At 58.7% G+C, this 13,620-nt stretch overlaps 1 protein-coding gene across 11 annotated transcripts in view; it reads right to left on the reverse strand.

The window, feature by feature from the left end:
* The window catches only part of SEPTIN8 (septin 8), a 27,346-nt gene extending 14,834 nt beyond the window's left edge, over positions 1-12,512 (reverse strand). For 8 of the 11 annotated variants that reach the window (XM_021085441.2, XM_013995122.3, XM_013995121.3 and 5 more), the window contains exons 1-2: positions 12,223-12,512; positions 1,037-1,157 (exon numbers count right to left, since the gene is read on the reverse strand). In XM_021085441.2, coding sequence (XP_020941100.1) covers positions 1,037-1,157; positions 12,223-12,252 — 151 coding nt within the window. In that variant the 5' untranslated portion in view covers positions 12,253-12,512. Of the gene's footprint in view, positions 1-60; positions 1,158-12,222 lie in introns of those variants that run through there. The other 3 variants (XM_085014549.1, XM_085014548.1, XM_085014550.1) reach the window with 3 other exon arrangements.
* Positions 12,513-13,620: the final 1,108 nt, after the last annotated feature.

Genomic DNA, 13,620 nt, shown 5'->3' on the forward strand with positions numbered 1-13,620 from the left:
AGGCTGCCTCAAACATAATATGTGGGTGCGTGGGACACGTGAGCTGTTTCCTCAGGGAGCAGGGAAGGGGCGCGTAGGGTGCTGTGAGATGCCACTAGACACTGGCCTCTGTGGGCCTCAGTGGGACCAACGTGGTCACCAGCCCTTCTGGGCCCAGGACGGTCATGGGGCCAACAGGGCCGGGGTCTGGAGCCACTAGCAGCTCGGCCTAACTGTCCGGGTGACCCCCCAACTCCATGTAGCATTAATTAGGAGCAGGGAGGCTCAGGATAAGCAGATGCCAGGGCTTGGGCACCTGTGGAGGGTCTGGCAGAGCTCTCTCTCCCCTCTGAGAGGCCCAGGCCCTGAGGCACATAGAACCTTCCAGAGCCTCCCTGTTAGGGGCTTTATTTGTTCAGGTGTGTGCCATATGACAGTGTAATGGAGGGAGAGTCTGATTTACCACAGTGTCTGTGACACATAGTAGGAACAGAAATAAATGTTTTTTAAATAAACAAACAAGTGCATCTAAACCACTGTGATAGGAATTCCCATTGTGGCGCAGCGGAAACGAATCCGACTGGGAACCATGAAGTTGCGGGTTTCATCCCTGGCCTCACTCCGTGGGTTAAGGATCCAGCACTGCCGTGAGCTGTGGTATAGGTCACAGACTCAATTCAGATCTGGCGTGGCTGTGGCTTCGGTGTAGGCCGGCAGTTACAGTTCTGTTTCCACCCCTAGCCTGGGAACCTCCATAGGCTGTGGGTGCGGCCCTAAAAAGACAAAAGACAAAAAAGGTAAACCACTGTGATAAATATTCTCACTGTACGAAGCACTTTCAGGCACCGAATCGCATTTACTCTTCACAGCAACCCTGAGTCAGGCCCTGGCTCCACCTTGATCCTTGATCCTGACTCCCTCGACCCCACAAAGTGTCACTCTGCCTGAGAGTCCCCCTTGCAGCTCAACAGGTGGCCAGGGCAGCAGCACCCCATCTCCCGGGAGGCCCTCGTCTGCCCTCTGCCTGAGGCTGCCCCCGGCCGGGCCTGATACTCACCCACACAGAGGATATTGAAGCTGAAGCCCTGAGTGACCGACTTGCTGACCAGCTGGTCGGGGAGGCTGTCAAAGCCCACGTGGCCGCCCAGGGAGAGGCTCCGGGGCTCGGGCTCTGCATTCTGCCGAGACAGGAGAGACAGGGGCAGTGAGCCCACTGGGGAAGAGGGAGGCTAAGCCTGGGTCAACCCCCTGCCCGCCACCACCCTGTCTGAATTCCTGGAAAATCTCAGGACACACCCTGAGGGCACCAGAGCTCCAACTCCAGGCCAAGTATCCACAGAGGGAGCCTCAAGTGAAAAGGCCTTCTCACCCACGGCCCTGCGCCTCCTGGGCTGGTGAGGAACGCCTGGGCCTGAGGTGTCTCCTGGTAGATGGCCCAAACACCTATGGTTGCTACCCCAAGGGCTCACTGCCCTCCTGCCCAGGGGGAGGCCCCACATGACCCCTGGACCTTAAACCAGGATTTCAAAGAGTTCTGGTCTTGGTGCAGCGGAAACAAATCCGACTAGGAACCACAAGGTTGCAGGTTCGATCCCTGGCCTTGTTCAGTGAGTTAAGGATCTGCCATTGATGTGAGCTGTGGCGTAGGTCATAGATGCGGCTTGGATCTGGCGTGGCTGTGGCTGTGGTGTAGGCCGGCAGCTGTAGCTTCTATTAGACAACTAGCCTGGGAACCTCCATATGCTGCAGGTGTAGCCCTAAAAAGGGGGAAAAAAAAAAGATTTCAAAAGGCCAAGACTGAAGAGTGTGCATGTTCCTGCAGTCTCCTCCCACTGAAGCAGGACTCAAGCACAGGTAGGTCTGGCCTAACCCGCTGACGCTCACACTGTCTGGGGGCCTCTCCCATTGGGCTGGTTTCAGGGTCCCCCACAGACACCCCTTGCTCGTCACGCACCCAAGGGCAGAATGCACACATGGGCCCTGCTAAAGGGGCCAGTACTCACTCAGACCCACCACTAGGTCTCAGGACTCTGAGGCCTCCTCTAGGGACTCCCAGGCTTGGGTTCCTGCCACCCTCCTAGCCCCACCCAAGTCCTAGCTGCTTGAACTGAGATGCCAGATGAGAATGTGGAGGCCTGCCCAGAGAGGCAGGCAGCGGGCGGGAGCGAGCAGGGGCCACTGGGCTGCCCACAGCACTATAAAAAGAACCCACCAGGACCCGAAGTAGAGGGTCAGGGTCAGGCTCCAATTTGTGGGGATGGACTCTCTGCCTCCCTGGGAATGGGGCTGGAATGTGGTCCTCAGAGAGAAGGTTCCCAGGCTCAGCCATTCTGGGCTTGGCCCCTCTCAAGGGCAAGCCCCAGTCAGCTCCGTGGAGGGCAGAAACGCGCCTCCTCTGTCCCCGAGCCCCTCTGCCCTGAGTGCCAGCCAGAGCCAGGCAGGTCAGGGCAGTGGGTCTGAGACTCCTGACATCCAGCCCACAGCTGCAGAGCGGAGGAAACAGGCCTAAGAGAAGATGGTCCCAGGAGCACTGACTGTGACAGTGGCAGTCCTTATGCCCTATAGAAACGGACACAGTGAACAGAGGGGGCTGAGGACCAGAGAGCAGGGCCCCAGCTCCCTGTCCTCCAGCACAGGGGCCTTCTGAGCATCTGAGCTCCCCCTGACCTCCCTGCAGCCTCAGCCTGAACCCTGCAACTCTTTCCTCCCAACCAGAGCTCCTGGCACTCAAACCCAACCCTCTCTTCTTCATCAGTTCTGCCCATTGGCCTCTTCTCCCCACCTTCACTCCCCCACCCCCCACCAGCTCAGTCACTGCGACCCTACATGGAGTACTTCCAAGTGTGTACAGGAGCAGCCGAGACCCTTCGTGGCCTCTCTGGGCAGTGGTACTATTCCCTTGAGCAAGTCAGAGTTACCCCTAACCTGTTCTCTCCAACGACCCTCTTCCCACGGCGCCTCTGCTCTGAAGAGCTGACCCCTTCTCCCTAGCCCCTGACCCCAGGGGATTACATCACCAACTTCCCAATCAAGCCCGGCCCCCCAAAGGCAGCTTCCCTTCACGGGTGCCCACACCAAAACCAGTAAGTGGATGTGCTGGGCCAGGGCCGAACCCCCCAGCATGGCACTCGGGGCCCCTCACCATCCGAGGCCTTTCTTTTTCACAGGCTCAGTTCCTGCCCCGCTGGTAACCTTGGAACGTACTTCCCAAACTCAGCCCCTTCCCTGAGCTCCAGAGCTCTTGCGACCTCTTCCCTGGCACCTGCTCGGACCTGGCCTCTAAGTGCTTACATTCCAGACCCCTGGCTGGGCTCTGACCCCATGTCCTTACATGGTTAGCTGTCCTTTTTAGAAGCGACGTGATTCTCCAGCCTCCCCCTGAAGGAGGCTGCAGGAGGGCAGGTTTCGCATTCTTCCCACCCTCCCACCACTGTGCCCGACCTGCTAGACAACGCCAGCATTTATAAACGGCCAAACCCGTCTTCGTCTTCGCCGCCACAGCACCAGGGGCAGCTGCCCCCTCACACAGAGCTTCATTATTCAGCCTCTGTTCCACCTGCTCGTGGCAGCAGGGATCAAATGGAGGACAGAACAGTTAGTCTAGAGCTTGCCTCCTTCCAGGCGAGACTGAAAATCTCCAACATGTAAGGCGTGCTGTGCTCGCAGAGAAGACTATGTGTTTATTCATCCTCTTCTTCCAAGGGCGACACCATCAGGATGCAATCCAACGCCCTGTAGTCTGCCGCCAAAACCCACCCCGTCAGCTGTGTCTGGAAGCCACACATGTGCGCATGCGCACGGACACGCTCTGCTGCAGAGTCCTTGCACACAAACAGAGGCCATCCTATTCCTGGGGTGCCCTGCCTCTCTCACTTTGGAGTCCCAGGCTCCAAAGCCTACGAGCGGCCCTCAGGGTCTCACACTGGCCCGCCTACCACACTCAGCAAGCCCTGCCTGCCTTCACTTACGCAGCTGGGCTCACCCTGGAGGAATGTGCAGCGGACAGGGCCTCGTCTCCAAGGGGTTGTCCAGGCTGCACTGTCACTGCAAGGCCCGGAGACCTAGAGCAACTGATGCCTGCTCAGGAGTCGCTGCGGCCACAGGAGTGTCCATATCCAGCGCATGCGTGCACACACACACATGTCCACACACGGAAGAATGGCCGCTAGTCCTCACGGGAACAGAGTGTTCGTCCCCGGTCTCGGAGGCTGGTCTGACCTCCCGGCTCCACTGAGGTGTGACTCTCACGAACGCCAACCTCCCTGATCCCATATTTGGCATCCACAACATGTGATCCAAGGGGCCTCACTCACTCCGAGGCGCCCGTCCCACGTGTCTCTGCTGACCTGCACAGGGTCCCAGCCCAGGAGGAGCCAGCAGCCTACAAAGCACCACTGGCACGTCTCAGCCACCACAACTCAGAAAGGAACTTCAGGGCTCCCACTGGCTACTGCAATCTGTCGGGCAAGACCTCAGCTCCAACGCCGGGGCTGGGTTCTCATGGTCCTGAGCCAATGAGCATGATCCCACGATGGGTTCAGGCAAAGGCGAGTGACCCAGGGTGAGCCTTCGTGACCATCTTGAACCATGAGGGGAGCCGGTCTAAGACCGAAGCCCGCTCACGGAGGATGGCAGAGCCAAGGAAAGCACTGAGGAGAGAGCTGGTGTCCTCCCTCCCTCTGGGCGTTTCCCTTTACCGGGGCCACAGCCAGCTTTCCTGCTGAAGCTAGCTGAATGGGGCCATCTAGACTTGCAATGGAAAGCATCCTGACTGCTGCAGGCTCCCAAATAAAACTCTGAGTGCGGAGGAACAGGGAGAAAGCAAGGAGAGGACGGACAGGGAAGGAGAAGTCGTACCCCAACCACAGGAAGGAATGGATGTCCAGTGATGACACCAACACCTCCCTGAGGACCACCTGCACGGGCTAAGCCAGGAGAGTCCCACAGGCCCTTGCCCGCCCTGTGTGGCAGAGACCATTATTACCCATTTTACAGGTAAGGAAACTGAGGTGCACAGAAGCTGAAGAACTAATCAGGGCAGAGGAGGGGTCTGAGAGCAGCCGAGGCCTGGCCCCGAGACACTCAGCTTTACTACCTCCGCTGCTCTTACAACACTCCCAACTCATTCATCTAGCCACCCGACACATGCTCGCTGGCACGTCTGCTGTGTGCCAGGCACTGGGATGGCTGCCAACGAAAAGATGAGGACACTGAATTCTTGACCACGGGGCTCAGTCTAATTCAGTCTAAACTCAACCGGCTGGAGAGGCCAGGCAGGTAATGTGAATGGGTGAAGGGGAGCAGGACGGTAATAATGACAGCAACCACACCTACCAGTTATCGAGGGCTCACCATGTGTGCTTCTAATTCCATCTCGCTTAGCCCACCCATCCGCCCTATGAGGTAGGCTGCCTATTATCTCCACGGCACAGAAACAACAACTGAGGCACCAAGAGATTAAGTAACTTTCCCAAGATCACACTGCTCAGGAGGGCGAAGACACGATCTGGATGGAGAGGGTGCGACAGCAGAACCCACACTTCCAGCCACGTCACTCTGCTTGCTGCCTATTGGACGAAAGACTCGGTGACTGGGCTGAGTGTGGGGGCCTGCAGAGAGAGGCAGGAACCGTGGGGAACTGCAGAGGCTGTGCTCGGCCCATGATGGCTATGGTTTCATGACTCCAGCCAACTAGGGGAATGCACACCTCGTGCTGCCAAATCTTCCAATTTTTTAAAGAGAGAATCCAGAAATCTAGATTTTTGTTTGAAACTCATTACTTTTCGAAGATTGGCAACACCTACAAATTGAGATTATCATGATGGCCCAACACAACACGTCTGGGGGGATGGACCTGACCCATGGCCTGGCGGTCTGCAACCCCGGCTGGCAGGAGAGTGACCTGGAAAGACAAAACACTCCGTCTCCACTCTTGGGGCATGGGGACCCACAGGAGGCTGCTCCGTGGAAGGAGCTTTCAGGCTGGATGACTTAACTCAGACCCTAATGAGAGGAGGACCCAGCTGCTTCTGGCCCTTTCCATATGCCCAGCTCCCAGGGGTGCCAGCTCAGGGGGCTCAAACGGTCCTCAGAGCTCCAGCTCCAGGACAGAAGTTGGCAGCTCTGAGCTTTACACACACAATGGGAAACTCCACAGGGCCATTATCCCCCCTCTAATCACTAACAAGCTTTTGGCTCCTGCGCCGGGCTCCGGGCTTCTATGTCATCATTTCTTTGCAAACATCAAAGACAGCAACCAAAATAATAACCGCTCAGGCTGACTGCGTTCCTCCATGCCCGCTCGTCCAGAACAAAGTGGAGAATGGCGTTTTGTTATGTAGCCCAGTGGATAAATAGGATGTCCTTTTCCTGACCAGGCAATGCTGTCTGAGCTTTCTGGAGCAGCCCGAATCACCAGGCAAGAGGAGCTGGCTCTTGGTGGGAACTGGGGAGAAACTGTGTCTTGCGCTTGCCCCCTCCCCCAAAAGACAAAACTTTTTGTCCGGAAGTACTGGGAATCTGTTCATCAGAACCAGCAGAACTGAGGCAGACATGGGTGAAAAAAGCCCCTGACACCAAACCTCCCAAACTAGGTTGGTTGTTGGGCTGAAAGTAGAGGTGATGCCCCACCGTCAGTGTATGTGGCTCCTGAATCCCAGACAAAGAGCGGCCCCCACCCCAGGCCTTCCACAGAGTTCTCTCCAAGTGCCATGGATATCGGACAGGATGTCCCCCCCTGTCAGGCTCCCAGGCCTGACACCCACTGCCCTGAGCACCCTCCAGGCAGACGGGAAGCCTTCTCCTCACAAGAGCTTGAGCTCTGGGTGTGTGTGGGGGGGCTATTAAAGTCCTTGTGCAATGGACACAGGAGTCACTGTGCCACCGGGAGACTTCTCTGCCCATGGGCCTGGCACAAACCACCCTACCCCCGGCTCTAGCTTATGCTCAGCAGCCTGGGCCTTAAATAGCCAGAGCAGAGGCCTCTGGCCAGAACCGGTCATAGCGCAACTGTCCTTGAGTCCAAGAGGAATCCTAGGAATTTTCCCAGGAAAGGCTTAGGCTCTGGTCCCAGGATTCCATAGCAAGCCTCTAAGTCCAGGTCAGAGGTTACGGGAAATAACCCAGGGATGTACATGGGAGGGCAGGGGTGGGAATGCTGCGGCCTTGGGCCAGGAGGGAAGAAGAGACACAGGATATACCTGTCCCCGGTCAAGAGGACACGTGAGAACCCAAGTGGCCCTCTCCTAAGGAGGCAACAAAAACCCGGGGAGAAGACACAAGCCAGGCTCATGGTGACAGCACAGTGGCAGACACGGTAACAACGGCAAGATGGCAGTTGGGCCCCAGGAGGAGGCCACCAGTCACTCTCTCAAGGCCAGTCATCCGGGCCCCTATCCTGGGAAGCGAAGGGACTTTGGAAGCAAACGACCGGCAAGAGTCCAAGGCCACCTCACGCCCTGACCCCAGCACTCCAACCACTGGGCTTCTGGTCCCTCCGAGAGGCGCTTCGCTCCCTCTTCCTGCACACAGACAACCAGGCCTGCCGCTTAGTCCCCCGGGATGGTGGAGCGCACACTTCTCTGGTCAAAATGAGGTTTCCAGGAAGGCAAGTTACTGGTCTCTGGGCCCACTGTCCCTGAAACGCTCCTGGGCTTCGTCATCCTCCTGAGAGGGAACAGTCCAACCCACCACAGAGCAGATGCGGAAGGCACTCTAGGCTGCAGAAGGTACTGGAACCCCAGGTGGTCACTTTCCCACTTGCGCAGGGACTCCGGGGGCAGGGAAAGCCACACGGTCTGGACAGCTGGATGGAGGCAGCCTATGTTCCACAGGGAAGGAGATGCCACCCTTGGAAAGAGGAAAGTGGGCAGCAAAGGTGACCGTGACCCCCGCCCCCGGGGATGGATGCTGGTGTGTGAGAAGGGCCTGAGCACCAACCTGAGGCTCAAGGCAGAGCTGCTCCACTTTCCTGTTGCTTGTCTCCCCACCGCCCCCTCCCCACCGCCACACTGGCAGAGTATCAGACTCACAGTCCATGCCCACGGCCTGTGCTGAACCTCAGGGCCCAGAAGGTCCAAGCCCAGAAGGCCCCTCACAGAAGAACTAGCACCTGTGATCCGAAATCGGCTCCCATTCCTTCCTCCCCGGCTTCTGTCCCTCCAATGGAGCCTCAAAGATAGGGGCCAGGAACCATCCAGAAGCCATGTGTCCTGAGGAAGAGACTATCCAGTCTGCCCCACTAGCACCCAGGGCAACTGATGGTTCAGGCCAGGGGTCCCCTGCCCTGCCGTCCACCACCTCTTCCCAGCGGCGGCTCCTCGTACGAGCCCTGGGCATGCAGATGGCACAGATCGCCCCAACTCTATCACGAGGACATGTTGCCCTTGGGAGGCATCCTCACCAGGCAGTTGTGTCTCCCTCTGGCCTGCTTAGCTCCACATCGAGTTATCTGGCAAAGTTTGTGCCTTGGCGGCCATAACGGAGTCCTGGGACCCAAGCTGGCAGCACAGAGGCAGGAAGACTGGAGAGGCTGCAGGGGACACACAGAGGCCAGCCAGTCCTCAGGCCCTTTGCTCTGTCATCCTGCAGCAGCTTTCTTCTGGTAGCTGGACTGGAGCCACAGAAACATGCATGGTGGTTACTGCCCCAAATCCGTACCTTCCCCCCAGCCTGTCTCAGGGCTCAAAACTCAGAGGGCTCCACCTTCTCTGCCATCTCAAGGGGTCCTTGGGGACTGAGGTTGGGTCTCAGGCCCCAACGTGCCAATGACCAGCATTTGCATCTCACCCAGCCATGGGCTATTGGCATCAACAAGATGATGGACAAAAGCATCCAGTGGCCTCCCTGCCATCCAAAGCTTTTGACAGATGTCTGGTCCTGGGTTCCCAGCCTTCATCCATTCTCCTGTGTCACTGGCATTGCAGTCAGTCTCCTTCTCACCCACCTCTCTGTTCCGACTCTGGTCTGTCCCTTGTCATGTGCTGTGTTGGCTCACCCACGCACTCCCACCCGTCTCCCCGCCCTGGCCCATTCCAATCCACATCCCAGGCAGATCTTTCTTAGGTCAGCACCCACGGCAAGGTATGGTGCTAGGCAGGCCAGACCCACCTCCCAGGGCAAGGGGCTCTGCAGCTGGTGCTCACTTACGCACCCTCCAGACCTCCAGGCACTGAGAGCTGCACAGACACCCCTTGCTGAGCCCTCATTTTTCCTTCAGAACAGCTCAGCCAGGAAGTTACTGGCCCTTTGTGCAGGGGTAGGCGCTACCACTCCATGATGCCCCGCCAGGGTGAGAGCCTGCCTCCTGCCTTCCTTCCCTCCAGCTCTTGCTTCAGGGGTGGAACAGGCACTCCCGGGATAGCCTGCTTCTTGGGGAAGTGTCAAGATTACAGGGGTGACAACGGAAGTGACAGATGGCGCTGGGATAAAGTGGAGATGGAGGTGGGGGCGGGTGATCGGCTGGGAGGGGTGCCAGGCGTGAGGCTGCCATGCCGCACACTCCTCTCTCCCCCTCAGAGCTCCACTTCCCCCGGGCCCTCCATCCCCCCTCACCACGGAGTCTGAACCTTGCCCATGAGAGTCTAACAGGAGAAACACAGGAGCCGGCCCCTGAGACCGAAAAAGAATAAGCCCCAGAGCCTGGGACCCAGGCTGGAGAAGGGGCAGAGCATCGTGGACAGGAGTCTGGCTGTCCAAGGAGGGCAAGAGGCAAGAGACTCCCCAGGGGGCTGTCCCAGACACGCTCATCCAAGGAGATTTCAACCCTAACTCTGGGGCTCACCTAGGGCTGGGCCAGGCCCAGCCAAAAGGTAAAGGCTGCTGAGCCTGAGCTGTTCGCATCATGCTACGTAGAGAACAGGAACCCGGCACACACTGACCTCAAAGCACCATTCCATCTGCTCGTCTAAGCTTCAGGTTGGGAGAGTTCCCAGGCCCTCTGGGGCTGGTCTGACCACTGAGCTGGCCTCAGCGGCAGTGTCAACCTGCCACAGTTCAAGCAGATCATAGCCTCCCGGCCACTGCTTAAGACCCAAGTCAACCATGGGGTTGGTGAGACAACTATGCACATGCCCCCAGACATGCCGTAGACTGCGATTTATCTTCCACAAACTCTCTGAAAACATCAGCATGGTTATGCTCACTGGATAGCGGGGTAAAGGAAGAAATAATTTGCCGAGGATGACAAGGCAGGAGAGGAGAATGGAGCCCAGACTCCTACATGAAGGCCAAACCCCACCCAAGGTCTCCACCCAAATTCAACTGTGTCCAAGTCCTCCCAGGAGGCTGACGGCCCAGAGCTCGAAGGGTGTGGATGGCGTCCATCCATCCAGCTTAATCTGGCACAGTAACCAAGGCCCCTGAGCCGGGACGGTACGCCTTGCCTTGAGTCAGCCCCCTCTTTGCGTCCTGGCCCACTCTGGGCATTAAGAGCCGGAATTCCCACAGATGTGGTTTAAAAGCTACCATCTCTCAGGGATGGTGGCCCCTGGAGAGGGGGCCCTGTAACGGAGCAAACCCATTCGCTGCTGCCTTCTTACACAGAGAGCCAGTCTTCAAAGCCACATGCGCGCTGGGGAGAATGTACCCTGTGATGTGCCTACCACGTGCCAGTCACTGCTCTGACTACCTGACCTGGATCCTCTCATTAAATCCTTCTAATCACCCTATGGGAAAGGCAGTACTCTTATCCCATTGTACAGGTGAGAACACTGAAAGCTTAAACAAATTGCTCAAGGTCACGTGGCCAACGCGAGTCCAGGATTCACATTGGGGCGTCTGATTCTAGTTACGCTACACACCCCTTCCATCCGCAAGACCTCCTGTTAGAGCAACCTCTGGCCACGGAGAGACAGAACCCAGACATAACTTTCTGCTCAGCAGGGCACAGAACATGCACACAGACACGCGGGGAGAGATGTGTAAACACACACAGGTCTCTTGGCCTCCAGCTAACCAGCAGGTCTGTCGGGATTCACGTGCAGCCCTCCTGGGGTACATAAATTCCTATTTACTGTGCAGGCCAAGCTCTGAACCTGCTCCGCCTGTATTCAAACTTACTGAACTGACTCGCAGCCCCCTCTCCACTGGAAATGAAACACTCCAGTATAGAAATTATGAAACCAAGAGTCTCTGCTTTAGTTACCCCTATTTCCAAAGTAGACCAACAAATGTATTTTCAGATGAAAGAGAAAATTTACATATATAAATTCGGATGGCAGTATTTATAGCATTAATTACGTAAGTCCCGGATCCCTTATTTAGCCCCAGAACCAATTCCTTATCGGTCATATATTTAGCATTTCCCCCCACCCCCAACGTCTCCCGACTCTCCCTTACAACGACCAGGGCCTCACATGCTGGCAAGAGGACACAGCTTCCTTCACTGTCAGAGCCCAACCTCCCAGACACACCCAAATTCAGCCTTAGAATCAGGGGACATGCAGCCACGACCCCCGAGAGTCCCCTCTCCCCTCGGGTGAATTATAAAAGCCTTTAGAAAATAGGCTACAGGCCGGCTCGGGCCCGGAGAGACCTCTGGAGGGACCACCAGAGATGTGAGCCCTGCAGAAGGCATACCCGACCTGGGGCCCAAGCAAACATCCACTGGGCTGAATCTGGAATCTCTCCAGTTTCTGGGGAATGGCTGCCTCCGACCCTACCACTGAGGCCGGACCTGCCTGGAATCGCACCCGGGATCCGGCCGCTTGGGTTGGGGTGCAGGCTGGGGTTGGGAGACGCAGGGCCAGGACCTTGGGTCTTCAGGACCCAAGTCTGCAACTGCCCTTGGCTCACTTGAGGGACTCCCTCGGACCCCTAGGGCTTCATCCTGAGTCCAGCCAGCAGCACCTGCGCGGCCAGGGGTCTCCCCCGCCGTGCAGAAACAGGCAGGGAGACGGGGCTTTGGAAGAACCTGGATCCTCCCCTCCGGCGCCCGGGGCTCCGGTCTGTCCTCGCACCTGGCCGGAACCAGGCGGATATTTATGTGCTCCTTTCCGCGAAAGGAGTCCGCCTCGCCTTCGCCCAAGCAGAGCGACCCCGCCAGCCGCCCGGCGAGGCGCCCCCGCCCGACGCCCCAGGTCCCGGGGCTAGCGCTGCTCGGAGAGCCAGCTCGTGCGCCCCCGGCCCGCCCGGAGTCGAGGCCGGCTCGCACGGCACTGACAGCCCGGCTCGCGCCCCCGGCCAGCGGCACGCGGCCCCCTCCCCGCGCCTCTCGCGCGCGCCGCGGCCCAGCGGGGCCCTCACCGAGAAGCGCTCCAGGTCAGTGGCCGCCATGGCGAGCTCCGCACCGGGCAGGCGGGCCGGGCCGAGCACCCGGGCCGCGACAGGGACCAGCCGGCTGCGGGACGCGCTCCGCCCGGGCGGCTGCGGCTGAATGGATCCAATATGGCCACTTCCTGGAAACTCCCCTTGGCGGCAGCGGCGGCGGCGGCGGCGGGAGAAGCCGCGGAGCCGCCCCCGCCCCCGCCCGCGGGACCGGCCTCCCCGCCTGGCCCCGCCGCGAGCGCAGCCCGAGCCCCAGCGCGGGCACGGCCGGGGGTCTCCGCGGCGAGGCGGGAGGTGCCGACTGCGAGGACTGCTGGGACTTGTAGTCCCGAAGTTGGGGGGCCAGGAGGGCCGTGCCTGGGGACCCGGGCCAGTGCCCGCCGGCCTGCCGCGTGTCCCTGGGAGGCTGGGGACGAGGCCGGGAGGGAGTGTCCCGCGCCTCCGCGCTAGGAAGCCCGCTCGGTGCCGAGAAGAGTAGGGTGCGGCGTGCGCCCTCGAGGTCTCCCCCAAGCCGCCTCCACCCGGTCAGAGCCTGCAAATACACGGAGACCACCAGCCAGAGTGTCGGCGGATTGCGTGCGGCCCGTCGGGTCCAGGAGAGGCCGCCTCAGCCTCTTATGGCCGTACGCTGGGCCCCACCTGATGCTCTGGTCCGAGCCAGGGCGGCACCCGGGGTGGGACCCGCGCGTCCGGCTGGGCGGCCTTCCCGGGCCAGGGACCAGCCTTCGGCTCCTTGCGCAATAAAGTTGCAGGATGCGCAGTTCAGGCTCAGATTCGTGCAATAGACAAGCCGAGTTCGGCATTCAAGACATCAGATAACAAGTGACCGTCACCCTGCCTACCCCTAAGGGTTTCGGGCGAGGTCTTAATGGAGTCTGGGCACCACGCAAGGAAGACTGCAGCTCCCAATGCATGCGCATTCTCTCTGCGAATCCCACTACTCAAAACACGCACAAAACTTAGAAAACTAATACCTCTGCCCAAGCCAAAGGCCTTCAGGGGACTCTGGTCCTATTCAATGACTAGCCTTCTAAAATCCAGCTCCGAATCCTCCAAAACCCTCCTTATTTTGTCATTCCCTCTGCCTCTCTGTCTGCTCTCTCTTTGGGAAGGTAGCAAGGCTTGTCTCCTGCTATTTCAATGGCCTCAACCTGGGTGGGTCCACCCTCCACACCCTTCCCACCCACCAAGATTTTCCTGAGCAACAGCCCAGCCTGTCCCTCTGACTCAGGAACTTGTCGTGGTTGAAGGTGTCCGAGGACCACATCTGGGCTTGGCACACCTGGCTTTAAGAGGAGCTCCTCCCTGCCCTTCCACTGGCTTTCAGGTAGTTGACCCTGTCCCCTTGAAGTAGCTTTCGTCTTCCTTCTCTCCAGG

Source organism: Sus scrofa, chromosome 2 (assembly GCF_054392235.1).
Source record: "Sus scrofa isolate SSC_HxYL_T2T_F1_AM1 chromosome 2, Sscrofa_HxYL_maternal_Yorkshire_Landrace_v2.0, whole genome shotgun sequence".
In the NCBI taxonomy this organism is placed as follows: Eukaryota; Metazoa; Chordata; class Mammalia; order Artiodactyla; family Suidae; genus Sus; species Sus scrofa.